Genomic DNA, 26,580 nt, shown 5'->3' with positions numbered 1-26,580 from the left:
ATATACCTGTCTAGTAGTTTCTTAAATTTCACTAGTGTATCTGCCTCCACCACTGATTCAGGCAGTGCATTCCACGCACCAACCACTCTCTGAGTAAAAAACCTTCCTCTAATATCCCCCTTGAACTTCCCACCCTTTACATTAAAGCCATGTCCCCTTGTATTGAGCAGTGGTGCTCTGGGGAATAGGTGCTGGCAGTCCACTCTTATGTATTCCTCTTAATATCTTGTATACCTCTATCATGTCTCCTCTAATCCACATTCTCTCTGAAGAGTAAAGCCCTAGCTCCCTTAATCTCTGATCATAATGCATACTCTCTAAACCAGGCAGTATCCTGGTAAATCTCCTCTGTACCCTTTCCAATGCTTCCACATCCTTCCTATAGTGAGGCGACCAGAACTGGACACAGTACTCCAAGTGTGACCTAACCACAGTTTGAAAGAGCTGCATCAACTTTATAGAGTTGTTCTTTCTTGGGTGTCTGGAAGCTGGGAATTTGTGGTCTTTTGCCGGGGGGAGATGAGGAGAGAAGACACAAATGGAGAGAGTTGATAGACCGCTGGACGGAATGGACTTGGAGTAAGGGGCCGAAGGTCAGCAATGATCGGAGGAGGTCGATGGTGGACAAATGGCCTTATCAGTGAGCTCCAACATTGCGCATTAGACTGCTTCATGAGAATGGGCCCTTTTTTTGTTTACTCAAATTAAGATTCTTTAGTCAAATTAAGATTTATAAAGCTCAATCGTTTAATCGTATATTGTGTACTGTTTGTTATTTTGTGGTACTGATTTGTAAGGGCCACATCACACAGCATCCACCCAAACGAGATTTCTAAACCTCTAATATTTAGGAGAATGAGAGGTAAATTGAAACAACAGAATTCTTAGAGATGTCAACACAGCAATGCAGCAAAGATGTCTTCCTGATAAATGGCATCCAGAATTAAAGGGTCATGGTTATAAAGTACATGGTGGGCGCAGTCTCCTTGGCCATACACTCATCTTTGGAGCATCTGGACAATAAAGACATTTTTATCAAACTACTATTTACTGACTACAGCTCTGTCTTCAATATTATAACTTCAAACAAACTCACCACCGAACTTTGATCCTGTGAATCAAAGCCTCCCTGTTCAACTGGCTTCTTGACTAACGGACAACAATAGGTAAGGATAGGCAGCAATACCTCTGCCACGATTATCCAAAGCACTGGTGCTCCACAAGTTGTGTCTCAGCCCCAACCCCCTGTATTATATGACTGTGTAGCCAGATTCTGCTCTAACTCCATCTCTGTTTGAAGCTTATACCACCATACTGCACTATATCTCAAACGAGTCAGAGTACAGGAAAGAGAAAGAGAGCCTAGAGACATGGTGTCATGCCAATACACTTTCCCTCAATGTCAGCAAGACAAAAGAGCTGGCCATTGACTTCAGGAAAGGGTGGGCAATACACATACTCCTCTCTTCATCAATAGTGCTGAGGTTGAACGGGTTGAGAGTTCTGAAAAGTGAACATTACCAATAGCCTGTTCTGGTCAATCACATAGATACCAGGCCAAGAAACCTCACCAAACCTGCCCATCGACCATTTCCTATTTTAATTGACGCACCCCAGAAAGCATTATAATTGGATGCATAACAGTATGACAACTGCAAAAAAAAAATGCAGAGTTGTAGACACAGCTCAGCACATCAGGGAAAACAGCTTCTTCTCAATGGACTCTATCTATACTTCTCTCTGCCTCAGTAAAACAGTCAGCATAATCAAACACCCTACCTACCTCTGACATTCCCTCTTCTATCAAGCAAACGATTCAAAAGCTTGAAAGCACTCAACACCAAGCTCAAGAACAGTTTCTGCCCCACTGTTATAAGAATGGTTCCTTCATACAATAAGATTGACTCTTGACCTCACAAGCTACCTCATTATGAGCTTGCACCTTATTGTTTATTTGCACTGCACTTTCTCTGAAACTGTTATACTTTATTCTCAATTTTTTTGAGAAAATTACAAGTAGGGTAGACAAAGGAGATGCAGTGAATGTGGTATACTTGGATTTTCAGAAGGCCTTTGACAAGGTGCCACACATGAGGCAGCTTAGCAAGATAAGAGCCCACGGAATTACAGGGAAGTTAATAGCATAGGTGGAGCATTGGTTGATCGGCAGAAAACAGAGAGTGGAAATAAAGGGATCCTATTATGATCGGCTGCTGGTTACCAGTGAAGATCACAGAGGTTGGTGTTGCTACCGCTGCTTTTTACAATGAATGTCAATGATTTGGACTATGGGATTTGTGACTAAATTTGCTGATGATGCAAAGAAAGGTGGAGGAGTGGGTAGTGTTGAGGGAACAGAGAGATTTCAAAGAAACTTAGTTTAGGGGAATGGGCAAAGAAGTGGCAAATGAAATACAATGTTGTAAAGTTTATTTGAAATAAACGGGCAGACTATTATTTAGATGGGGAGAAAATCCAAAATGCAGAAATGCAAAGGGACTTGGGAGTCCTTGTGCAGGATACCTTAAAGGTAAACCTCCAGGTTGAGCTGATGGTGAAGAAAGCAAATGCAATGTTGGCATTCATTTCTAGAGGTATGGAATATAAGAGCAGGGATGTGATGTTGAGGCTTTATCAGGCACTTGTGAGACCACACTTGGAGTAGTGTGTGCAGTTTTGGGCTCCTAATTTTAGAAAGGATGTACTGAGCTTGGAGAGGATTCAGAGAAGATTCATGAGAATGATTCCAGGAATGAAAGACTTACCGTATGAGGAACGTCTGGCAGCTCTTGGGCTGTATACCCTGGGATTCAAGAGAATGAGGGGGGATCTTATAGAAACATTCTGAATGTTAAAAGGCCTGAACAGATTAGATATGGCAAAGTTAATTCCCATGGTAGGGGAGTCCAGGACAAGAGGGCACGACTTCAGGACTCAAGGACGTCCATTTAGAACAGAGGTGTGGAGAAATTTCTTTAGTCAGAGGGTGGTAAATCTGGAATTTGTTGCCATAGCAGCTGTGGAGGCCAAGTCATTAGGTGCATTAAAGGCAGAGATATATAGGTTTTTGATTAGCCAGGGCATCAAAGAGTATGGGGAGAAGACGGGAGTGGGGATGACTGACAGAATTGGATCAGCCATGATTGAATGGTGGAGCAGACTCGAAACCCAGAATGGCCTACTTCTGCTCCTTTATCTTGTCTTATGGTCTTATTGTTTTACTTCAATGCACCATGCAAAACAAATTTTCCACTGCATCTCACCAATAAACCAATTCCACTTCCAATGGCCCAACTTATCCATGCCAAACAAAGTGCCATCTTGAGATGAAGTCAAATGTCTGCTTGACCCATATCCCCTGAACCTTTCAGCCTGCTGTGGGTTGAAGTGTTATAGGAAAGACATTACTTAGCTGGAAAGAATGCAAATAAGATTTAGAGTCGTAGAATCATAGAAGAGTACAGTGCAGAAATAGGCCATTTGACCCATCTAGTCTGTGCCAAACTAAACGGCCTAGTCCCATCGACCTGCACCCTGACCTTAGCTCTACTATCCATGTACCTATCCAAACTTTAAATGTTGAAATTGTACTTGCATGCACCACTTGAACTGGCAGCTTATTCCATACTCTCACGGCCCTCTGAGTAAGGAAGTTTCCCCTCATGTTGCCCTTAAACTATCGCCTTTCCCCTTTAACCCATGGCCTCTTGCTCTAGTCCCACCCAACGTCAGTGGAAAAAAGCCTGCTTGCATTTACCCTATCTACACCTCTCATAATTTTGTATACTACTATCAATCTCCCCTCAATCTTCTATGTTCCAAGGAATAAACTCCTAATCCTTTCAATATTTTCTTATAACTCAGGTCCTCCACTCCCAGCAACATCCTTGTAAATTTTCTCTGTATGCTTTCAACCTTATTTACATATTTCCTGTAGTTAGGTGACCAAAACTGCACTCAATACTCTAAATTAGTCCTCACACCCAATGTCTTCTACAACTTAAACATAATACCCCATCTCCTGTACTCAATGCTTTGATTTATGAAGGTCAATGTACCAAAGCTATTGTTACAAACCTATCTAACTGTAACACTACTTTCAATGAATTATTTACGTATTTCCAGATCCCTTTGTTCTACTGCACTCCTCTGTGTCCTACTGTTCATTGTGTAAGACCTACCCTGGTTGGTCCAACCAAAGTGCAAGACCTCACACTTGTCTGCATTAAATTCCATCTGCCATTTCTCCAGCTGATCCAGATCCCTGTGCAAGCTCTAATATTCTTCCTTGCTGTTTCCTACACTATCAATCTTGGGGTCATCCGCAAATTTGCTGATCCAGTTAACCACCTTATCATTCAGTTAAGGATGACAATCAACAACAGATCCGACACTCCACTCGTCATAGGCCTCCAGTCAGAGAAACAGTTACTACTACCACTCTCTGGCTCTCCCACAAAGCCAATGTCTAATCCAATTTTTTACCTCATCTTGAATGCCAAGCGACTGAACCCTCTTTCAACCTCCCATGCGGACTCTGTCAAATGCCTTGCTGAAAACCATGCAGACACCATCCACTGCCTTGCCTGTTGATCTGCCTCTCCACCAGAGGACTTTAGGTTCAGACCAAGGGAATTATTGTCAAACACAGTTCACTTAAAATTACATATTGTTTATTAGCAAGCTAGCATCTCAGTTGATATTACAGAGCCCCGCTCATAGAGCCTGGAAATCTGTAATCAAGTGAGTCCTAAGCACTCTCTGGGGTTGCTTGTTAAACATTCATTATCACATATGTACTCTGATTCTTGCCAGAAACCCTTGATTAGTGTTTATGCAAAGCAGCTGTCTCATGAAACAAGCAATCCTTTGTTCCTTGCATCCATCCCACAATTAGCAGATTAGTTATCTTGCAACATTATTGTCATAGCAGGACTAGTCAAGCTACTAATGTCAGTCAGGTTTTAACCCTTTTAATTCTGTATATAATTCCTCATGCCTTCATCAACTTTCCCGATAACTTCCTTGAAAAACTTGACCCACCATGCACAAAGCCTAGTCAGTCCACGTCTCTCTTAATATTTTCTGTATACACAATGGAGTTTTCAACATTGCTGCCTCTCCCCCAGATGAGCTAAATCTTTTTTACACTCGATTCGGTGTCACCAACACTGAACCCCTGAGGAGACCTACAGCTGATGTGACCTTCAGCTTGGTCATCTCTGAGGCCCAAGTACATAGGTGTTTCCAACCAGTGGGCAGTTGCAAGGCTGTGGAACCTGACGGCATCCCAGGGCAGGTGCTCAGGGTGTGTGCGGCACAACTGGCAGGTGTGTTTACAGACATTTGTAATCTCTCCCTCTCCCAGTGTAGAGTGCCATCCTGCTTCAAAACATCCACCATTGTTCTGGTACCTAAAAGACCAAGGTAATATATCTGAACGACTGGCATCCTGTTGCACTCACCTCAATAATAAGCAAATGCTTTGAGAAGCTGTTCAAGGACTACATCTGCAGCATGCTGCCACCCACACTGGACCCCCTACTGGCACAACCAATCGACAGATGACGCAATAGCCACAGCCATACACATCCTCCTCACACACCTGAAGAAGAGGGATGCTTATGTGAGAATGCAGTTCTTGGACTACAGTTCAGCATTCAATACCAGGCTCGACAATAAGCTCAGAGACCTTGGCCTTCATCCTGCCTTGTGCAGCTGGATCCTGTCAGAATGCCAACAGGTGGTAAGAATGGACTCCCTCACTGCTGACCCTCTGACCTTCAACACAGATGCTCCTCAGGGCTATGTACTAAGCCCTCTCCTTTACTCTCTGTATATCCATGACTGTGTCGCCACCCATAGCTCCAATCTGTTCAGTTTGCTGACCACACTGCAGTGATTGGCCTAGTCTCAAATAATAATGAGACAGCCTGCAGAGAGGAAGTCATCACCCTGACATAATGGTGTCAAGAAAACAACCTCTCCCTCAAGGTCACAAAAACAAAGGAGCTGGTTGTGGACTACAGGAGCCCCTCTTGACATAGATGGATCTGGGGTTGAGAGGGTGAACAGCTTTAAATTCCTCGGCATAAACATCACCAAGGATCTCACGTGGCCTGTACATACCGGCTGTGTGGTGAAAAAGGCACATCAGCACCTCTTTCACCTCAGACGGTTGAAGTTTGGTATGGGGCCCCCAAATCCTAAGAACTTTCTATTGGGGCACGATGTGAGCATCCTGACTGGCTGCATCACTGCCTGGTATGGGAACTGTACTTTTCTCAATCACAGGACCCTGTAGAGGGTGATGCAGACAGCCCAGCACATCTGTAGATGTGAACTTCCTACTGTTCAAGACATTTACAAAGACAGGTGTGTAAAAAGGGCCCAAAGCATCATTGGGGACCCAAGTCACCCCAACCACAAACTGTTCCAGCTGCTACCATCTGGGAAACAGTACCGCTGCATAAAAGCCAGGTCCACAGGTTCCGGTGTTCCACAAACTTCTGCCATCTGCCCTAACAGGAGATCAAGTATTGCAACCAATACTCTTAAACTCTTAAAGATTTGCAAGAATGCTACCAAGATTTGAAGGCCTGAGTTATATGGAAAGGACAGGCAGACTCGAACTTTATTTTTTTGATCAAAAGAGTCAGAGAGATTGTCATGGATGACATAGAACATGGAAATCTACAGCACATTACAGGCCCTTCGGCCCACAACATTGTGCTGACAATGTAACCTACTCTAGAAACATGTGTCACCATATTTTTCAATCTTTAAAACATTATTTTTTTTCTTTGAGACATTATGTGTTACTTCAATGTACTCTTGTTATTTTGGATAATAATAATAAAGATTTGAAAAAAAAGAAAAGACATGCATGTGGATACTAACTGGTCGACATTGATAAGTTTGGTCAAAGGGCCTGTCTCTGTGCTATATTATTCAAATGACTACGATCTATAGATTTCTGTACATTAAGTATTCAACAGATAGAGGGAAGGCTGGATAATAGCTCTGATACAAAAGTCAGGTTTTGTTGAAAGATGGAGCATTTTAAAACAGGCAAATGGCCAAAATCTATTTCTGACCTTCACAACTTTATATATCTCGCCTTATTTTTTTCTCCAAAAATACTTTATTCAGAAATATTACAAAATGAAGTTATTCACATAGAAAAAAAAACATTCGTTAAATCTGAGTCCTTATACAATAAATAAAGTTATTTACAATAAATTATGCGTTGGCTCTCTGTTCCTATTCAAATTAAAGATGTTCACAAATATATCTCGCCGTATTACAGCAATAGAAGTAATCGCTTTCAAAATATATTCGTCGTGTGTCTGTTACCCTGAAAAACGGCCCACCCCTCCGCTGTTAGTTGCGTTGATTCGAAAAGTCGTGATGCCCCTCACAAAGATGGCGATGCTGGTGAATCGTTTCCGCGGTAACGGCGTGCAGTAACTTGTGACGTGGCCTAGGCGGCTGTTTAAGGCGTGCCGGTTTTGAATGTGTTTGCTGCACACAGTGGCCCGTGGATCGCCAGCAGGATAAAATGGTGAGATGTGATCTTTGTCGAAGTTGGGCTGTCCAGGCGGGAATGTCGTTCCATGACCAGGTTACGGTCGCCCCTCAGTGGAAGGCCCGAGTGTTACACCGGAGAGGCCCATAATGCTTCTTCGTAATTTGAGAGCCTAGTCCCTGAGCTTTAGTGAAAATAAAGGCCTCTGTGACTCGGGGGGGGGAGTCACCTGTAGGAACAAAACGATCCGACAGATCACGATTTGTTTTGATATACTACAGAGAAGCTGTCCCTTTAATATTTGTAAGGTTTCAAACCTGTAACGCCGACCGTTTATTTAACTCCATAGCTGCTCCCTGATGACCCGCAAAGTTCTCTATCATCTTTACTTGTTGCCCCCATCAGCAATTTAAGGTTGCACACCGCTGGGTGTGTGCGAGGGTGAGCTTTCGTGTGTAGGATTTGGAATTCATTGCTGAAAAAGCATAAAAGATAGATGAGGGAAAATGTTTTGATAAATTGCTTTATTGTTGTCACGTGCTGAAGTGCAGTGAAATATTTTGCTTTGTACGCCATCCTTTACAGATTATTACAACATTCAGGTAGTACAGGGGAAAACATTAACAGAATGTTGAGTAAACTTACAGTAATATACAAAGTATGGTACAATTAAGATTCAGGGTCCAAACAAGATAGTGTTTCAGGTCAAGTATCATTGCAGGGTACCGTTAAGTAGTCATACAACAGTGGGGTAGAAGCTGCCTTTGAGGGAGAGGGGAGAAGAGAGAATGTCAGTGTGAGTGGAAGCAGTGATCGTGTTGCCTGTTCTACCAATTCAATGAGAAGTGCTGACTGAGTACACGGAGGAGAGCAAACACGAGGAAATCTGCAGATGCTGGAAATTCAAATAACAACAACACACAAAATGCTGGTGGAACACAGCATCTATAGGGAGAAGCACTGTCAACGTTTCGGGCCGAGACCCTTTGTCAGGAATAACCGAAAGGAAGATTTGAAAGTAGTGGGGGGAGGGGGGAAATGTGAAATGATAGGAGAAGACCAGAGGGGGTGGGATGAAGCTAAGAGCTGGAAAGGTGATTGGTGAAAGTGATACAGAGCTGGAGAAGGGAAAGGATCATGGGACGGAAGGCCTTGGGAGAAAGAAAGGAGGGGGGGGGGCAGCACCAGAAGGAGATGGAGATCAGGCAAACAACTAAGTATGTCAGGGATGGGGTAAGAAGGGGAAGAGGGGCATTAATGGAAGTTAGATAAGTCAATGTTCATGCCATCAGGTTGGAGGCTACCCAGCTGGTATATAAGGTGTTGTTCCTCCAACCTGAGTTTGGATTCATTTTGACAGTAGAGGAGGCCATGGATAGACATATCAGAATGGGAATGGGACGTGGAATTAAAATGTGTGGCCACTGGGAGATCCTGCTTTTTCTGGCGGACCAAGCGTAGATACTCAGCGAAACGGTCTCCCAGTCTGCGTCGGGTCTCACCAATTTATAAAAGGCCACACCGGGAGCACCGGACGCAGTATACCACACCATCCGACTCACAGGTGAAGTGTCGCCTCACCTGGAAGGACTGTCTGGGGCCCTGAATGGTGGTGAGGGAGGAAGTGTAAGGGCAGATGTAGCACTTGTTCCGTTTACAAGGATAAGTGCCAGGAGGGAGATCGGTGGGAAGGGATGGGGGGTACGAGTGGACAAGGGAGTCGCGTAGGGAGCGATCCCTGTGAAAAGCAGAAAGGTGGGGGAGGGAAAAATGTGTTTGGTAGTGGGATCCCGTTGGAGGTGGTGGAAGTTACAGAGAATTATATGTTGGACCTGGAGGCTGGTGGGGTGGTAGGTAAGGACAAAGGGAACCCTATCCCGAGTGGGGTGGCAGGTGGATGGGGTGAGGGCAGATGTGTGGGAAATGGGAATCTCAAAGAAATATGACAGAAGAAAAACGAAGACAACTTATTAATAAGAAGTTAAAATATAATACACTCCAGACATATCGAACAGAAAAAGCAATTATGAGAACTAAACAGAGATATTATGAATTAGGTGAAAGATCACATAAAGTTCTTGCATGGCAGTTAAAAACAGACCAGATTTCTAAAACAATAAATGCAATTCGAACAAAAGTGAATGAAATTACTTATAAACCTCTAGAAATTAATGAGGCTTTTAAGAATTTTTATTCTGAGTTGTATAAATCAGAATCAAAGAATGACGATGTTAAGATAGAAGAATTTTTATCACAAATAACTCTTCCAAAATTAAATACAGAAGAACAGAAGGGATTAGGTATGTCTTTTACAGTGAAAGAAGTTGAAGAAGCTTTTTCTAATTTTATAATCTCCTTTTCCAATTGATCTATTTCTATCATATATTCCTTCTTAATTTTAGAAGTATAACTTATTATCTGACCTCTCAAATATGCTTTCATTGCTTCCCACAATATAAATTTATCATCAACTTAGCAGCAGCAGTTCAATGCAATACATAATCTGGCGAGAGAGAAAAAATAATAAATAAACAAGTAAATCAATTATGTATATTGAGTAGATTTTTTAAAAGTGCAAAAACAGAAATACTGTATTTTTTTTAAAAAAGTGAGGTAGTGTCCAAAGCTTCAATGTCTATTTAAGAATCGGATGGCAGAGGGGAAGAAGCTGTTCCTGAATCGCTGAGTGTGTGCCTTCAGGCTTCTGTATCTCCTACCTGATGGTAACAGTGAGGAGAGGGTATGCCTGGGTGCTTGAGGTCCTTAATAATGGACGCTGTCTTTCTGAGACACCGCTCCCTAAAGATGTCCTGGGTACTTTGTAGGCTAGTGCCCAAGATGGAGCTGACTAGATTTACAACCTTCTGCAGTTTCTTTTGGTCCTGTGAAGTAGCTGCCTCTGTGCCAGACAGTGATGCAGTCTGTCAGAATGCTCTCCATGGTACAACTATAGAAGTTTTTGAGTGATTTCCTGTGATTTCCTACTTACTACCTTCACCCTTCACCCTTTTTCCACTAAGAATTTCCTTTCTTGGCTCTTGTGTTAGCTATTATTATTAACAGCTTTCTTTCCTCGGGTACTGTTAGCTTCCCTATCAAAACCAGCATCATCATATCTCCTCAGAAAACCTCTTGGCCTTTTGTTTAGCAGTTGCCATCTCATAACCAACTTTCTTTACTCCAAAAACATTTTATAGCCTCATTTTTTTGCACCGCTTAGTGAGTACTTCTCATGTGAATCCTTCTGTCAAGTTTTTGTTCTTGGTATGGTAACAAAACATTGAATACAGCACTGGACAAGATATTTCAGATGACAAGTCTTCCCAAAGCTTCATCTACCTCTTTTTGTTCTCTACTGCTATTTCCTCCTTTGAGGTGATTCCTCTAAGCTATATCTTATAAATTGGCTGTCCATAAATTGATTTTAAAATAAATCAGAAAATGCTAGAAATACAACTTTATAAAACTAGTTAAGCTACATCTGGAGTATTGCATCAGATTTGGTTGCCCCATTATAGAAAAGATAGTGAAGCTTTGGATAGGGTGCAGAAGACGTTTACCAGGATGTTGCTTGGATTAGAGGACGTGTTATAACGAGAGGTTGGACAAATTTGGGTTGTTTTCTCTGGAGCAGCAGAGGCTTAAGGGCGATTGAATGGAGGTGTACAAGATTATGAGAGACTCAGATAGACTAAGACAATAGATTTATCAATGGGTTGAAATAATGTGTACTACTGGAGGTCATCCATTAAGGTGAGAAGGAATCATTTCAAAGTAGGAATCATGTGACGTGAAATTTGTTAACTTAGCAGCAGCAGTTCAATGCAATACATAATCTGGCGAGAGAGAAAAAATAATAAATAAACAAGTAAATCAATTATGTATATTGAGTAGATTTTTTAAAAGTGCAAAAACAGAAATACTGTATTTTTTTAAAAAAGTGAGGTAGTGTCCAAAGCTTCAATGTCTATTTAAGAATCGGATGGCAGAGGGGAAGAAGCTGTTCCTGAATCGCTGAGTGTGTGCCTTCAGGCTTCTGTATCTCCTACCTGATGGTAACAGTGAGGAGAGGGTATGCCTGGGTGCTTGAGGTCCTTAATAATGGACGCTGTCTTTCTGAGACACCGCTCCCTAAAGATGTCCTGGGTACTTTGTAGGCTAGTGCCCAAGATGGAGCTGACTAGATTTACAACCTTCTGCAGTTTCTTTTGGTCCTGTGAAGTAGCTGCCTCTGTGCCAGACAGTGATGCAGTCTGTCAGAATGCTCTCCATGGTACAACTATAGAAGTTTTTGAGTGTGTTTGTTGACATGCCAAATATCTTCAGACTCCGAATAAAGTATAGCTGCTGTCTTGCCTTCTTTATAACTACATCGATGTGATGTGAGGGGCATGCTTTTTACACAGAGTGGTGGATGCTAGGAATGCACTGCCTGGGGTGGTGGTAGAGGCAGAAACATTAGGAATTTTCAGAGATGTTTAGATACCACATGAATGTGAGGAAAGTGGAGGGATATGGTGATTTTTTTTTTCCAATTTTTAATATTATTATTGAAAAATAACACAGGAACATCGTAGTAACAACACTTTCAATGCCTCAAAAAAAGAAATTATCTTAAAGGTTGAAAATTTTTGTGAATTAAAAAAAAGTCCTACTAAGCAAGAAAAGTGAGGGTGGAAAAAAAGAAACCCACTGGGGGTACAACCCCGGAGCCATGCGTCATACAGAAAGCTTCTAAAAATAAACATCAAAACGTACACTTAGATCGTGGAGGAAATCTATCAGTTAACTGAAATGATAATAACGAGCAAATGAGCCCCATCTCTTCTTAAAATCAAATAAAGGTTCAAAGCTTCAACTTCTAATTTTCTCTAAGCTAAGACACAGCATCACTTGAGCGAACCATTGTGACAAAGTAGGAGCTGATATATCCTTCCATTTCAACAAAATGGCCCTCCTAGCTATCAATGTAACAAACGCAATAACATGTTGGTCAGATACAGAAATACCATGGATATTTTGAGGAATTATTCCAAAAAGCAGAGTCAATATATTAGGTTGTAAGTTGATTCTGAGTGCTTTAGAAATTGTCGAAAAGACTGACTTCCAAAACTGTTCTAATATAGAACATGACCAGAACATATGATATGGATGTTCTGTAGGCAGAAGAGCTTCGCCATTTGATTACTAATTTAATTGGTTTGATACAACATTGTGGGCCTGTTAGTGTGTTCCTGCACTGTACTGTTCTGTGTTTTCAATAACAAGCTTGGTAGCGTCTGTGGAGAGCAGAAGATTTAATGTTTTGGACCTTTCTCAGTCTGACCTTCTGAGGTCACCTGGACAAAAAAGACACGTGTTCGAATGCTGTTCATAGACTTCAGTTCAGCATTCAACACAATCATCCCTCAGAAACTGATTGGAAAGCTGAGCCTACTGGGCCTGAACACCTCCCTCTGCAACTGGATCCTAGACTTCCTGACTGGGAGACCTCAGTCAGTCTGGATCGGGACCAACATCTCCAACATCATCATACTGAGCACGGGGGCTCCCCAGAGCTGTGTGCTCAGTCCACTGCCGTTCACTCTGCTGACCCACGACTGTGCTGCAACAAACAGCTCGAACCATATCATCAAGTTCGCCGATGACACAACCGTGGTGGGTCTCATCAGCAAAAATGACAAGTCAGCTTACAGAGAGGAGGTGCAGTAGCTAACGGACTGGTGCAGAGCCAACAGCCTGTCTCTTAATGTGAACAAAACAAAAGAGATGGTTGTTGACTTCAGGAGGGCACGGAGCGACCACTCCCCGCTGAACATCGACGGCTCCTCAGTAGAGATCGTAAAGAGCATCAAATTTCTTGGTGTTCTTCTGATGGAAAATCTCACCTGGTCCCTCAACACCAGCTCCATAGCAAAGAAAGCCCAGCAGCGTCTCTACTTTCTGCGAAGGCTGAGGAAAGTCCATCTCCCACCCCCCATCCTCATCACATTCTACAGGGGTTGTATTGAGAGCATTCTGAGCAGCTGCATCACTGCCTGGTTCGGAAATTGCACCATCTCGGATTGCAAGACCCTGCAGCGGATAGTGAGGTCATCTGAGAAGATCATTAGAGTCTCTATTCCAGCCATCACGGACATTTACACTACACGCTACATTCGCAAAGGAAACAGCATTATGAAGGGCCCCATGCACCTCCTCATACAATCTCTTCTCCCTCCTGCCGTCTGGGAAAAGGCTCCAAAGCATTGGGGCTCTCACGACTAGACTATGTAACAGTTTCTTCCCCCAAGCTATCAGACTCCTCAATACCCAGAGTCTGGACTGACACCTTGCCCTATTGTCCTGTTTATTTATTGTAAAGCCTGCACTGTTTTTGTGCACTTTACGCAGTCCTGTGTAGGTCTGTAGTCTAGTGTAGCTTTCTCTGTGTTATTCGTCAGTCTAGTTTTTGTACTGTGTCATGTAACACCATGGTCCTGAAAAACATTGTCTCTGACTTCACTTGACTTGAGTGTTTACAACATCAGATGTTTCTGCCTGACACGCTCCTCAGAATTTTGGCTATGTTAAAGTAATTCCTATTTTTTTTCTTATGACATGGAAGGAGGCTACTCAGCCTTTTGGATTTGCCATTTCCATTAGTCGCATTCTCTATTTATTTCCCTAAGAACTAATCTTTATTATATGCGCACTAATTGTATCTTGATTATCCTGCTACCTATTTCCATTCAGTACATTTTCAGTAGCCACTAAACATACCTGCACAATATTAAATCAGAAATCACAGGGTAAACCTCCCTCTTAAAATCGTCAACTGATTTAAATTATTCAATGTTACAATTCAAGGAATAGTACACTTTGTGATATTATAGGTATTTAGAAGGCCAAAAGACATTAAAGCCTGTTCGCTAAAGTGTAAATTTTTGCTTCCACTCTGCAAATGTCCATTCTTTAATTCTTCTGTGATCTCCTGTCAATAGATAATCTACTAATAGCCTCTTCAGGCAGATTTTTTTTTGCCAGATTTCTGCATTTGAACAAAATTCATTATGTAAAACAAATAGATACATGATTGTGTTGATTCCTCCAGCCTCTCACTCAGCCTTTCAGATTTTAAGTAGGAGACCATGACTACTGTGTCCATGCTAGAATGAGTGTTTGGTTTACCCTGATTTCATGCTTTTGTTTCTCAGACCATTATTACTTAATTAGATACCTTTTAAATGTAAAGAGAGCTTGTTTCCCCCACCATTTCAGGAAGACTGCCACAATTCATCAAGTAAAATAAATTTTCTTAACTTCTTACTAATCTTTCTGCCAATTAACTTTAATTTGTGTTCCTTATGTATAGCTTACCTATTAAGAGAAGTAAGACATGAGCACGAGAGATTCTGCAGATGCTGGAAACCCAGAGCAACACATACAACATGCAGGAGGAACTCAGCAGGACAGGCAGCATCTATGGAACAGTTGATGTTTTGGCCCAAGACCCTTCATCAGGATTGGAAAGGAAGGGGAAAAATGCCAGAATAAAATGGTGGGGGTAAGGGAAGGAGGATAAGCTAGGAGTGAAAGGTGAAGTCAGGTGAAGGGAAGTAGGTGCCTACTATTCACCCTATCTTGGCCCTTCACATTTATATGGACTTGTACAACAGATTTATTAATGGCAGGACTTAGTTTTGTAGATAGATGAGGATGCTTTGGTTGTTTGCCTTGTCATTTAAAAAAAAATTGGATTGGTATATGGACAGGAAAGGAATGGAGGGTTATGGGCAGAGTGCAGGTCAGAGCGACTAGGTGAGAGTAAGCGTTTGGCACGGACTAGAAGGGCCGAGATGGCCTGTTTCCATGCTGTAATTGTTATATGGTTAATAAAAGAGGTTGCAAGGCAATCTAGTTGAGGTATCTTACGTCATTAACAGAAGACACGGGTGAAGTAAATTAGCAATAGAGGGCAAAAAACAAAGCGTGGTTAGTGTCTGGAATGCAGTGTTGGGGATAATGGTAGAGGTAGATTTAGTTGTGGTTTTCAAAAAAGGAGGTGGATATGTATCCAAAATGAAAGAATGAGGATGGCTTTAGGGAAAGGATAAGGGAGTTGAAATAACTGACCTGCTCTTAAGTAAAACATATTTGACCTCCTTCCATGGTACAGCATTTCTTTAAGTTGTTGGTCAGCTATGTATAGTTGAACCTCCTGGTGTTTTTCTCATGGGATATTAGGCCAAATAGATTTTCCTGAGTGTAGATAATTTTGTAGATGTAAATAAATGGATCTAAGTTTCTGGACTTACTGAAGAGTATAAGTGTATGGCCAACGTGTATTGCCCAGGTGTGAAGTCTTCATTGTACACACAAAACTTTACCATCTATCTAAACAGATTACTTACTTTGAATCAATTTATTTCAGCTGCCACTCGATTCTGCAGATTTGTTGTTTCGTGTAAGGGGAGGAATTAATCTGGGTGGATTCGTGAGCAAAACAGATGGTGAGTTTTTAAAAACCTTTAAACATATTTTTCTCATTTTTTCTTTCTCCTTGAAATATCCAGGATCTTTAACACATGTTAAGTGAGATATTGTTTGAGAAAATTATGTTAGTGTGCTTCATTACTTTTGACTCAGACCAAAAAGAGTGTCTAAATTTTATTCCGCTTACTTTATTTTATATAATGGTGATCTGGTGCTCTTTTTGATTCTTGCAGTTTTGTTGCCCAGTGATACTAAGAACATTCCATTCCAGCCACTTGGTTTTCTTGGTTGTACAGAATCATTTGAATTGATTATAGTGATGTTGTTGTAGCCTAAAGCTAATAAAGACAGTAAGTGAAGTTATGAAGCTGTCCCAGGAGCTCTTAAGAATGTAACAAAAAATTCAGCTTAGAAAATATCCAACTTGCTATTTCACATCTCTCCAACTTGCAACCGATAGCATAATGAATTTTGACAGAAAATGTTGGAAATACATAGCAGATTCCTAGAGGGTGATAAATGGAAGCACAGAAGGTGCAAATGATAGACTTTGATACAGTGCCTATAAAAAGTACTCACTCCCTTTGGAAGTTTTCATGTTTTATTGTTCTACAATGTTGAATCACAGTGGATTTAATTAGGTTTTTTTTACACTGATCAGCAGAAAAAGATTCCTTCATGTCAAAGTGAAAACAGATCTCTACAAAATGATCTAAATTTATTACAGATATAAAACAGAAAATAACTGTTTGCATAAGAATTTACCCCCTTCAAGTCAGTATTTAGTAGGTGCACCTTTAGCAGCAATTACAGCCTTGAATCTGTGTGGATTGGTCTCAATCAGCTTTGCACATCTAGATACTGCAATTTTTCCCCATTCTTCTTTATAAAACTGCTTAAGCTCTCTAAGTGTGCATGGGGATTGTGCGCGAACTCTCCTTTTTCAGTCCAGCTTCAAATTTTACATTTGTATTGAGGTCTGGATTTTGACTTGGCCACTCCAGGACATTAACTCTGTTTTTAAGCCATTTCTGTGTAGCTTTGGCTTTATGCTTGAGGTCATTGTTTTGCTGGAAAACAAATCTCCCAAGTTGCAGTTCTTTTGCAGACTTCATCAGGTTTTCCTCCAGGAAAACCTGTATTTCCTGTATTTTTCTCCCTTCATTTTACCCTCTACCTTCACAAACACCAAACATAGTGTTTAATCTAATGACCAAAAAGCTCAATTTTAGTTTAATCAGACTCATAGAAGCTTCTTTAGAGTCTCTCACATGCCTTCTGGCAAACTCTACCCAAGATTTCATGCGAGTTTTTTCTTCAACAGTCTCCCATCTTCTGAGCATTCTTCACTTCTCTCTCTCTTAATAACAAGGTCTCTGACACCTCCCCCTCTCTCTTTCTTTTTAAGAGCACAGTTCATAGGGTCAATTCAGGACCCCGTCACAGCAGTGTCTCCCATCTCACCCACTGAAGCTTGAATTGTTGGTGGCCTCCGTCATTAGTCCCATCCCGTCTTGCACGGTCACTCAGCTTTTGAGGACGGCCTGCTCTAGGCAGAGTTATATCTGTGCCATATTCCTTCCATTGCTTGATAATTAACTTAACTACTACAAGGGATATTCAGTGACTTGGAAATTTTCTTTTATTCATCTCCTGACTTGTGCTTTTCAATAATATTTTTGCGGAGTTGCTTGGAGAGTTCTTTTGTCTTCATGGTGTAGTTTTTGCCAGTTACCGACTCACTAGCAGTTGGACCTTCCAGAGAGGTGTACTTTACTACAATGAATTGAAACACCTTGACTCCATGCAGGTCTCCAAAAACAGTTCTCCGTTTAACTAATTATGTTTCTTCTAAAGCCGATTGGCTGCGCCAGTGATGCTTTGGTGTGTCATATTAAAGGGGGTGAATACTTGTGCAATCAATTATTTGGGTTTTATATTTGTAATTAATTTAGATCTCTTTGTAGAGATCTGTTTTCATTTTGACAAGAAAGAGTTTTTTTCTGTTGATCAGTGTCAAAAAGGCCAAATTAAATCTACTGTGATTCAATATTTTAAAACAATAAAACATGAAAACTTCCAAGGGGTGTGAATACTTTTTATAGGCACTGTAATTAAGAAAGTTAACAAATGAAAGCAGATAAGAGAGGGCTGATAGTGGATGGGGTGGGGGTGGGTGTTGGATAGGAGACCTGTGGGGGAAATGTAAGGGTGATGGAACCAGGTTGGGTGGAATAGGGAGAGACAGAATTGGATGATGGGGGAGGGGTGGGGGTTCAGCTGGGAAGAAGCGTAGAAAATCCAAGTTGATTGACAAAAGAGGGAGAAGGTCGAAGGTTGGTGGGATAGAACATGGTTTAAGAATTATCTAAAGTTGGAAAATGTAATGCTTGTACCATTGGTTTGTAGACCGTCTAAGTGGAATATGAGGAGATGTTCTTAAGCTTTGCATTTGGAAGTGGAGAATGCTGAGGACTGACAGGTTGATGTGGAAGTGGGAAAGGGCATTCACTACAAACTTTCATCTTGATGTCAAATTGGACCATTTCTGATACCTCTCTTTATTTTTGTATCTCTTTATCTCCATCTCAGGAGATGAACTGTACACTGACATTTACTATAAACCCACTGTCCCCCCCCCCCCAGTTACCTTAACTGCAGCTCTTCCCACCCTCTCTCTTGTAAAGATGCTAACCCCTTCTCTCCATTTCACATGGATCTGCTCTCAAGATGAGTCTGCCCAGCCCAGAACATCTTAAGTTTCCTTCTTTTTCAGGAAGCATGGCTACTGCAGTCAACCCAACCACCTCTCATGCCTGTTCCCTCCTTCCAAAAAGAACAGGGATGGATTTCCTTTAATCCTCACTCACCTCTGTATCTAGCACATCATCCTTCATTGTTTTTTTTTGCCAGATGTAGCAGGATCACATCACCAGACTCATCTTCCTTTCCCACCTCTTTCTGCTTTCCACAGGGACCACCATCCCTATGACTCCCTAGTCTTCTCACCTTCTCCCCCCCCCAATTCACCATCACTTCATCCCTGATACTTTCCTCTGTAATCTCAGGAGAGATTATATCTCCTCCTGTATTCCCTCCTTTACACCGTGAGGGACATGAACAGACCTTCCAGCTGAGAAGCATTCACATACACCATCTCCAACCTCATCTACTGCATTTAGGCTTCATCTACATTGGCAAGACCAATCATAGTTGAGGTGACTGGTTCACACAAAAGCAATGTTTTGATGCAATGATTAGCTGTCTTGAGTACCTTGTTCATGCCATTTCAACACTCATTTCCACATCATTCTGTTTGTCCTTGGTCTTTTCCACTGACAGAATGAGGCCAAGCATGAACTGGAGGTACACCACACCAATTCCACTTGGACAGAAAGTAGCCCAATGAAATGAAGCTTGCACCTCCTGATCTCCACTTCCTACCCTCCAGCATCTGTCTGTAACTTACCCCTCACACCACCTGGTTCCCCTCAGCTTTGTTTTTCACCTATCACCCAAGTCTCTTCTCCCAAGTTCACCTTCCTCCCTCTTCTCGCCCCACCCCCTCCCACCGGCCAAGTTGCCTCATGCCTCCCCTTTTCCACTTTGTACTGATTGTCTTTCCGCTGTGCTTTCAGTCCTGATTTTGAGCTGATGTGCATTCTGGCAGGGCTTGCAAGTCATTACTTTCTACAGAGTGAAACCTGACATCATGAATGGCTGCGATGCTTCACTCCCAGATGTGCTCATGCCTTTTAAGTATGCATGCTTTGAAAGGAAGAATAAAGCAAATCCCTGCAGCATCTGGTAACCCTGTGGTTTCTGTCAAGGAAGCCGATGTCGGAACATCTTTCAAGAGAGTGAGTCCTCACAAGGTGTCAGGCCCTGATGGTGTACCTTGTAGGGCTCTGAAAGCCGACGAGAGTGTTCAAGGACATCTTCAATCTCTCACTGCTGCAGTTGGAGATTCCCACCTGCTTCAAGTCATGCTCAAGAAGAATAGGGTGAGCTTCCTTAACAACTGTCACCCAGTGGCACTCATATTTAAAATGAAGAAGTGATTTTTAGACATTGCTTATTGCTAGAATCAACTTATGCCTAAGCAGCAACCTGGACCCTCTGCAATTTTCCTTTCACTGCAAGGAGTCTATAGCAAATGCTATATCATTGGCTCTCCACTGGTCCTTGGATCACTTGGACAATAGCAATACCTGTGTCAGGCTGCTTTTTACTGCTCAGCGTACAACGCAAGTATACCCTCAGTTCTGATCAACAAACTACAAAACCTGGGCCTCTGTACCTCCCTCTGCAACTGGACCCTTGACTTCCTCACCAGAAGAGGTAATAATTCCCCCTCCTCCTTGCTCCTCAAAGATACGTGTTTATCCCACTGCTCTACTCTGCTTACACCCACGACTGTGTGACTAGGCACAGCTCAAAAGCCATCTATAAATTTGCTGTCAACATAACTATTGTTGGCAGAATTTCAGATGGTGATGAGGAGGTGTCATAGCAACAGCCTTGCCCTTAATGTCACTTACACCAAGGGATTCATTGTGGACTTGAAGAAGGAGAACTCGAGGGAACATGCACCAGTCCTCATTGAGGGACTAACAGAAAGTGTAAGAAGTTTCAAGTTTCTGGGTGTAAACATCTCTGAAGGTCTATCCTGGGCCCAGCAAAAAAGACACAATAGCAGCTATATTTCTTTGAGAGTTTGAGGAGTCTAGGTATGTCACAAATGACACAAGTTTCTACAGTGTACTGTGAAGGGGATTATAACTGGTTGCATCACTATCAGGTATGGAGGGGCCGCTCCATTTAAAAAAAAAGCTGTAGAAAATTGTAAAAGCTAGCTCCATCATGGACACTAGCCTCCTCAGCATCAAGGTCACCTTCAAAAAAACAATGCCTTGAAAAAGCAGGAAGCATCATTAAGGACCTCCATTGCCCAGGACATACCCACATCTCATTGCTACCCTGAAGGGCAAAGTACAAGAGCCCAAAGACGCACGCTCAACATTTCAGGAACAGCTTCTTCCCCTCTGCGATCAGATTTCTGAATGGACAATGAACCCCATGAACACTACCTCACTTTTTTCTACTCTTTTTGCACTATTTATTTTATGTAATTTATAGGAACAAATTTTGCAACATGTACCAGTGATAATAAATGTGATTCTGTTTCTTGACAGAAAAATCCACCATTCTTTTCCGTCCACAGGTGCTGTCTGACCTGCTGAGTTCTTCGAGGTTTGTTTTTTTGGCTCAATTCAGTGTTAACTTATTCAGTCCTTGATATGCCATTGCTGACAAGTGTACAGTCTGGGAATTGGCAACTGGGAATGTTAAGGATTATGTGCTCATAATTTTTTGTGTGGTGGCTAGTATTGTAGTTTGATGCATGTATGTTTTTTCATCAAATAATTAAATTTGGCATTCTCTAGCAAGTATTTCTTTTGATTCCTTGCCTTTTCCTGAAATGTCAAGCTGAAATTTCTTGCAATTCTATTCTGGGGAATCCAAAGCTATTGTCCTCCTTCCTGGTTACCAATTCTGCCTCTCCCCGTGGTTGTTCCATGAAACTGAAATCGACCATTTTTGGTCTGCTGTCATTTTCAACCAGAGAAGAGCTTCAGTCCAGACCTTTGTCAAAGCATGGCCACATTCTTCTGCAACCTCCTTTAACCCGTCACCTACCAAGATCTTTTTTTCCCTTTAATATCTTATGCATCCCTGATTTTATTTCCTCTATTTTCAGCAATATGAGTCAGATTTTTTTTTATCTACTGCAGTATGTCTGGAATTCCATCCATAAATCTCTCAATTTCTACCCCGTTTTCCAAGTTTTAGGGTACTTGTTGATATTTTGTTGCTCAGCTTGCTATCTGCCATAATAAATCCTTGCATGGCTGTGCCATATTTTGTTAAATAACTTTTGTGAAGTGTTTAAGGACTATGACAATTTTCATGAGATTGGTAGCATAGTAGGACATTACAAGCTAGTTCACACTAAGCAATTTTAATACTGCAGTGTTACAGGAGGATTTGTAAACAGGAAGGACAGTTTTCAAACTGAGACATTGCTTAACCATGACCCAGCCAATGTTAGTAAACATCACGATAATGGATAAGTGGAACAATGTAACTCCAGATTCTGGAAATTTGAAATAAAGACTGAAATTGTGGAGACACTCAGCAAGTTGGAAAAAGAAACAGTTAATGTTGCTGGTCAAAGAACCTAATGAGAACCATGAAAAAGTGATCTGGTATCCAAATTTAAGATTAGAATCAGATTTATTTATCACATATACATCAAAACAAAAAGTGAAATGCATTGTTTGTGATAACAACCAACACAACTAGGAACATGCGGGGGCAGCCCAGTGTTGCCACACTTTCCGGCGCTACATAGCATACTATGTCATTAGAAAACACAGAACAGGCAACAAAACAACAGCAGTGAATCAAGACCCTTTACTACACACACAGACTATTCTCTATCTCCAGAACAGGTCTCCAGTCTCCAGGCTTCATCTTGCAGACTTCCAGTTGACCCCTGAGCTCCAATCTTCGCTATCATTTCCTGGACCTGCAGATGACAGGACCCCAAACTGTGGATACCATATTGGAGCAGAGTTAGGCTATTTGGCCCATTGAGTCTGCTCCACCTTTCAATAAACCTTTTCTCCCCCCTCCTCAGACCTACTCCCTGTAGCTGATGTCATGGCCAATCAAAATCCTATCTCTGTCTTAAATACACCCAACAACATTGTCTCCACAGCTGTCTGTGATAACAAATTCCACAATTTCACCACTCTCTGGCTAAAGAAATTTCTCTGCATCTCTGTTTTAAATGGATGACCCTCTATTCTGAAGCCATGCCCTCTTGTCCTAGGCTCCCTCCCCCACCTTGGGAAACATCCTTTCATCTGCTCTGTATGGGCCTTTCAACATCCGGTGTTCTCTACCCATGGAACATGACAGTGGTGTACTTGTCACGTGACAGGTGTTGAAGCTATACTGGACTTGAGGTAATAGTCTTGCGATGGTGGAGTGATGTCATTTTCCCACCAGTAGAGGTCATGTGACAGGTTTTTTTTTACAGGGTATAAAAGGAGGACCCCTCCCTGTGAGGAGGGGCAGTTTGTGGCTGGATTTGCCATGTTGACTTCATGCCATTGCGTGATTTAATGTTATGACGCAGTTTAGTTGAAAGATGGAGTTTTAGTTAATGCCTAAAGTTTAAAAGGTCATTGCCAGCAGTTTGTTTATAATACTGCTAGTTGAGAATTAGTGGAGAGTGAAGATCGAAGTTTGGGTGTTCAAAGATCGAGGAAAATCGATTTCGACGGTGAAACGTGTTCGACCTTGTTTGATCCTCATTTGGAAGGAATTTGTCGACTATGCTCGTGTTAATCCCTGTGAATAGCAGAAAGGATTAAGTACAGTTTTGTAAAGGAAAGGTCAGTGCCTTTAAGCCATTTCAATTTTCACCTTCGTAAAATTCTTCGTGGGAAAAGTAGTTCGACTGGGAATCGCAACAAGACGACGTGAAAGAGAATTTAAATCGTCTTAAAAAGTCTCTGCCTTAAATGGACTGTAAGAATTTTGAACTTTTGCAATACTACTTTGAAGAACTGTTTTTGCGACATCGCTTTAAGAACTGTTTGAGCTTCCTTGCTTTAAGAACTGTTCAAGCTACCGTACAGCAGCTGATTTCCAGTTACGTTAGTGGTTTGTTTACTTTTGGGGGTTTGTTTTTCAGTGTTTAATAAATGTTTTATTTGTTATAAAAACCCCTGCCTCACTCATATATTTATTGTTGCTGAGTCTGTAACACCGGAGTGATTCAATAAGATCCACCCTCATCCTTCTAAATTCCAGCAAGTACAAGCCCAGAATGATCAAACGTTCCAGATATGATAAACCTTTCATTCCTGTAATCATCTTTGTGAGCCTCCTCTGAAACCTCTCCAATGCCAGCACATTTTTTCTCAGAAAAGGAACCCAAAACTGTTCACAGTACTCATGGTGAGGCCTCACCAGTGCCTTATAAAGCCTCAGTATCACATCCCTGCTCTTGTATTCTAGATCTCTTGAAATGAATGCTAACATTGTATTTGCCTTTCTCACCACCGACTTTACCTGCAAGTTAACCTTTGGGTATTCTACACAAGGACTCTCACCTTTGCATCTCATAAAATTTTTGATTTTCTCCCTGTTTTAAAAAAAATATATAGTCTGCACATTTATTTCTCTTACCAAAGCACATGTCCATACACATTCCAATGTTGTACTTCATTTGCCACTTTTTTGGCCACTTTCCTAATCTGTTTAAGTCCTTCTGCAGCCTACCTGTTTCCTCAACACTACCTGCCCCTCCACCAATCATATCATCTGCAAACTTGGTGACAAAACCATCTATTCCATCATGTAAATCATTGATATACTGCTTAAAAAGAAGTGGTCCCAACACTGACCCCTGTGGAACACCATTAGTCACTGACAGAAAAGGAGCCTTTTATTCCCACTCACTGCCTCCTACCAGACAGGCAATGCTCCAACCATGCTAGTAACTTTCTTGTAATACCATGGGTCTTAACTTGGTAAGCAGCCCCATGTGTGGCACCATGACAAAGGCGTTCTGAAAGTCCAAATATCCAACATCCACTGCATCCCCTTTATCTATCCTACTTGTAATCTCCTCAAAGAATTCCAATAGGTTCATCAGACAAGATTTTTCCTTAAGGAAACCATACTGACTTTGTCCTAACTTGTCCTGTGTAACCAAGTACTCCATAACCTCATCCTTAACAATTGACTCCATCATCTTCCCAACCACTGAAGTCAGGCTAACTGACCTACAATTTACTTTCTGCTGCCTTCCTCCTTTCTTAAAGAGTGGACTGATATTTGCAGTTTTCCAGTCCTCTGGTACCGTACCAGAGTCCAATAATTTTTGAAAGATTGTTTCTAATGCCGCCACATTCTCTAACACTACCTCTTTCAGAATTGTAGGGTGCAGATCAGCTGGTCCGGGTGATTTATGTACCCCTAGGTCTTTCAGCTATTTGAGCACCTTCTCACTTGTAACTGCACTCGCTTCTCTTCCCTCACATCATTCAACACCTGGTACACTGTTGTCTTCCACAGTGAAGACTGAAGCAAAAGACTCATATTGTTCATCTGCCATCTCCTTGTCCACAGTTATTATTCCTCCGGTCTCATTTTCTAGTGGTCCATATCCATTCTCATCTTTCTTATTTTTTATATACTTAAAAAAAAAAGCTTTTTCTGTCCACCTTGATATTGTTTGCTAGCTTGCTTTCATATTTCATCTTTTCCCTCCTAATGATTCTTTTGGTTGCTTTCTGTAGGTTTTTAAAACCTTTACAATCTTCCATCATCCTGCTAATTTTTGCTTTGTTGTATGCCCTCTGTTTTGCTTTTATGCTAGCTTTGACTTCCTTGACATCCATTGAGTATTTCTTTGTTTTTTGAGTACATCTATCCTGCACCTTCCTTGTTTTTGCCAGACAAGACACGACGACTAACCAGTCCCTTGCCTCCCCATGCCACCTGCTTGCATGAACATTCGATCCTGGGACACAATGATTGGATGAATCTGACAACAATAGATGTCCTTCATCAACTATTCACATCACTGGCTTTTTAGTGTGGAGCAAAGGCCTGAACTGCAGATGTACTGATCACCTATCAATGTCGCTAGACTTTGAAAGTGAAGTGGAGGCCTAAACTCTAACTCCTGTATTCCTGTCCCTAAACCCCAACCTGTCCTCTCTTTCCACTCTTTGTCCCTGGAATCATCCCTACAAACTTAAAAAAAACAATTAAGTTCTAGCCACGATTTCAACCTTAACATGCGCATCATACAATGGAACAGACTTATCAGGAGTAAACTGGAATAGTATTGAAGTAATGAAAAGCTAAATAATGGTTTTAGCAGAAACCAATAGGTTTCGTCATGAAAATGAGGATTTGTTATCAAAGAGGCATTTAATAATTAGTGTAATTATGTGGTTCAAATGTTAGTTTAAGATTGCATAAGGTAACAACTGAAAAACAGTTTGCTTCAGCCTCAAACTCTGATAGGGAGGAGAATGGACTTGGAGTTCGTGGTGGGGTCAGGAGGTCTGTGCCTTGGCAGCCACATTTTTGATTACTTAATATCCATTAGTGGATGAGAGATGAGCAGACTTGATAGGGCAGGCTTAAGGGAGGTGGTGAGAGAGAACTCGGTGAAGTCTTGTCAGAAATGCAGAAACTTTCATTGCTTTTTCATTGTCATTGAGGGCAGACTGTTGAGAAGGAATAGCTGGAATGAAGGTCCTTGGGGGAAAACAGAGGTAATAGCTTTGGAGATGGATGCAAAGACATTGTGAATGTTTTCATTTTTTGGATATAGTTGGATAGCTAAGTGCAAGGCATAAGCACTTTTGCCCTGCTAGATAATCCAGAGGATGCTATGTCAACTATGTAATTGTATAACTAAATTTTAAGTATGAATATTGGGATTTACAGCATTTAATATAATTGTTTTCTTCTCTGTAATT

General features: G+C 41.5%; 1 protein-coding gene and 1 long non-coding RNA gene across 2 annotated transcripts in view; both read left to right on the top strand.

The window, feature by feature from the left end:
- The window catches only part of ufsp2 (ufm1-specific peptidase 2), a 126,010-nt gene that overhangs the window by 71,532 nt on the left and 27,898 nt on the right, over positions 1-26,580 (top strand). Inside the window, exon 13 of the mRNA XM_059974020.1 lies at positions 7,310-7,453. Coding sequence (XP_059830003.1) covers positions 7,310-7,453 — 144 coding nt within the window. The remainder of the gene's footprint in view (positions 1-7,309; positions 7,454-26,580) is intronic.
- LOC132396652 (uncharacterized) lies at positions 7,511-26,548 on the top strand. Its single transcript, XR_009513063.1, has 3 exons — positions 7,511-7,564; positions 15,942-16,020; positions 22,902-26,548. It is a non-coding gene; the product is annotated as an uncharacterized LOC132396652 (long non-coding RNA).

This window comes from Hypanus sabinus, chromosome 7, assembly GCF_030144855.1.
Source record: "Hypanus sabinus isolate sHypSab1 chromosome 7, sHypSab1.hap1, whole genome shotgun sequence".
In the NCBI taxonomy this organism is placed as follows: Eukaryota; Metazoa; Chordata; class Chondrichthyes; order Myliobatiformes; family Dasyatidae; genus Hypanus; species Hypanus sabinus.
The sequence above is the reverse complement of the archived record's forward strand: the minus strand, read 5'-3'. Positions and strand labels throughout refer to the sequence as shown.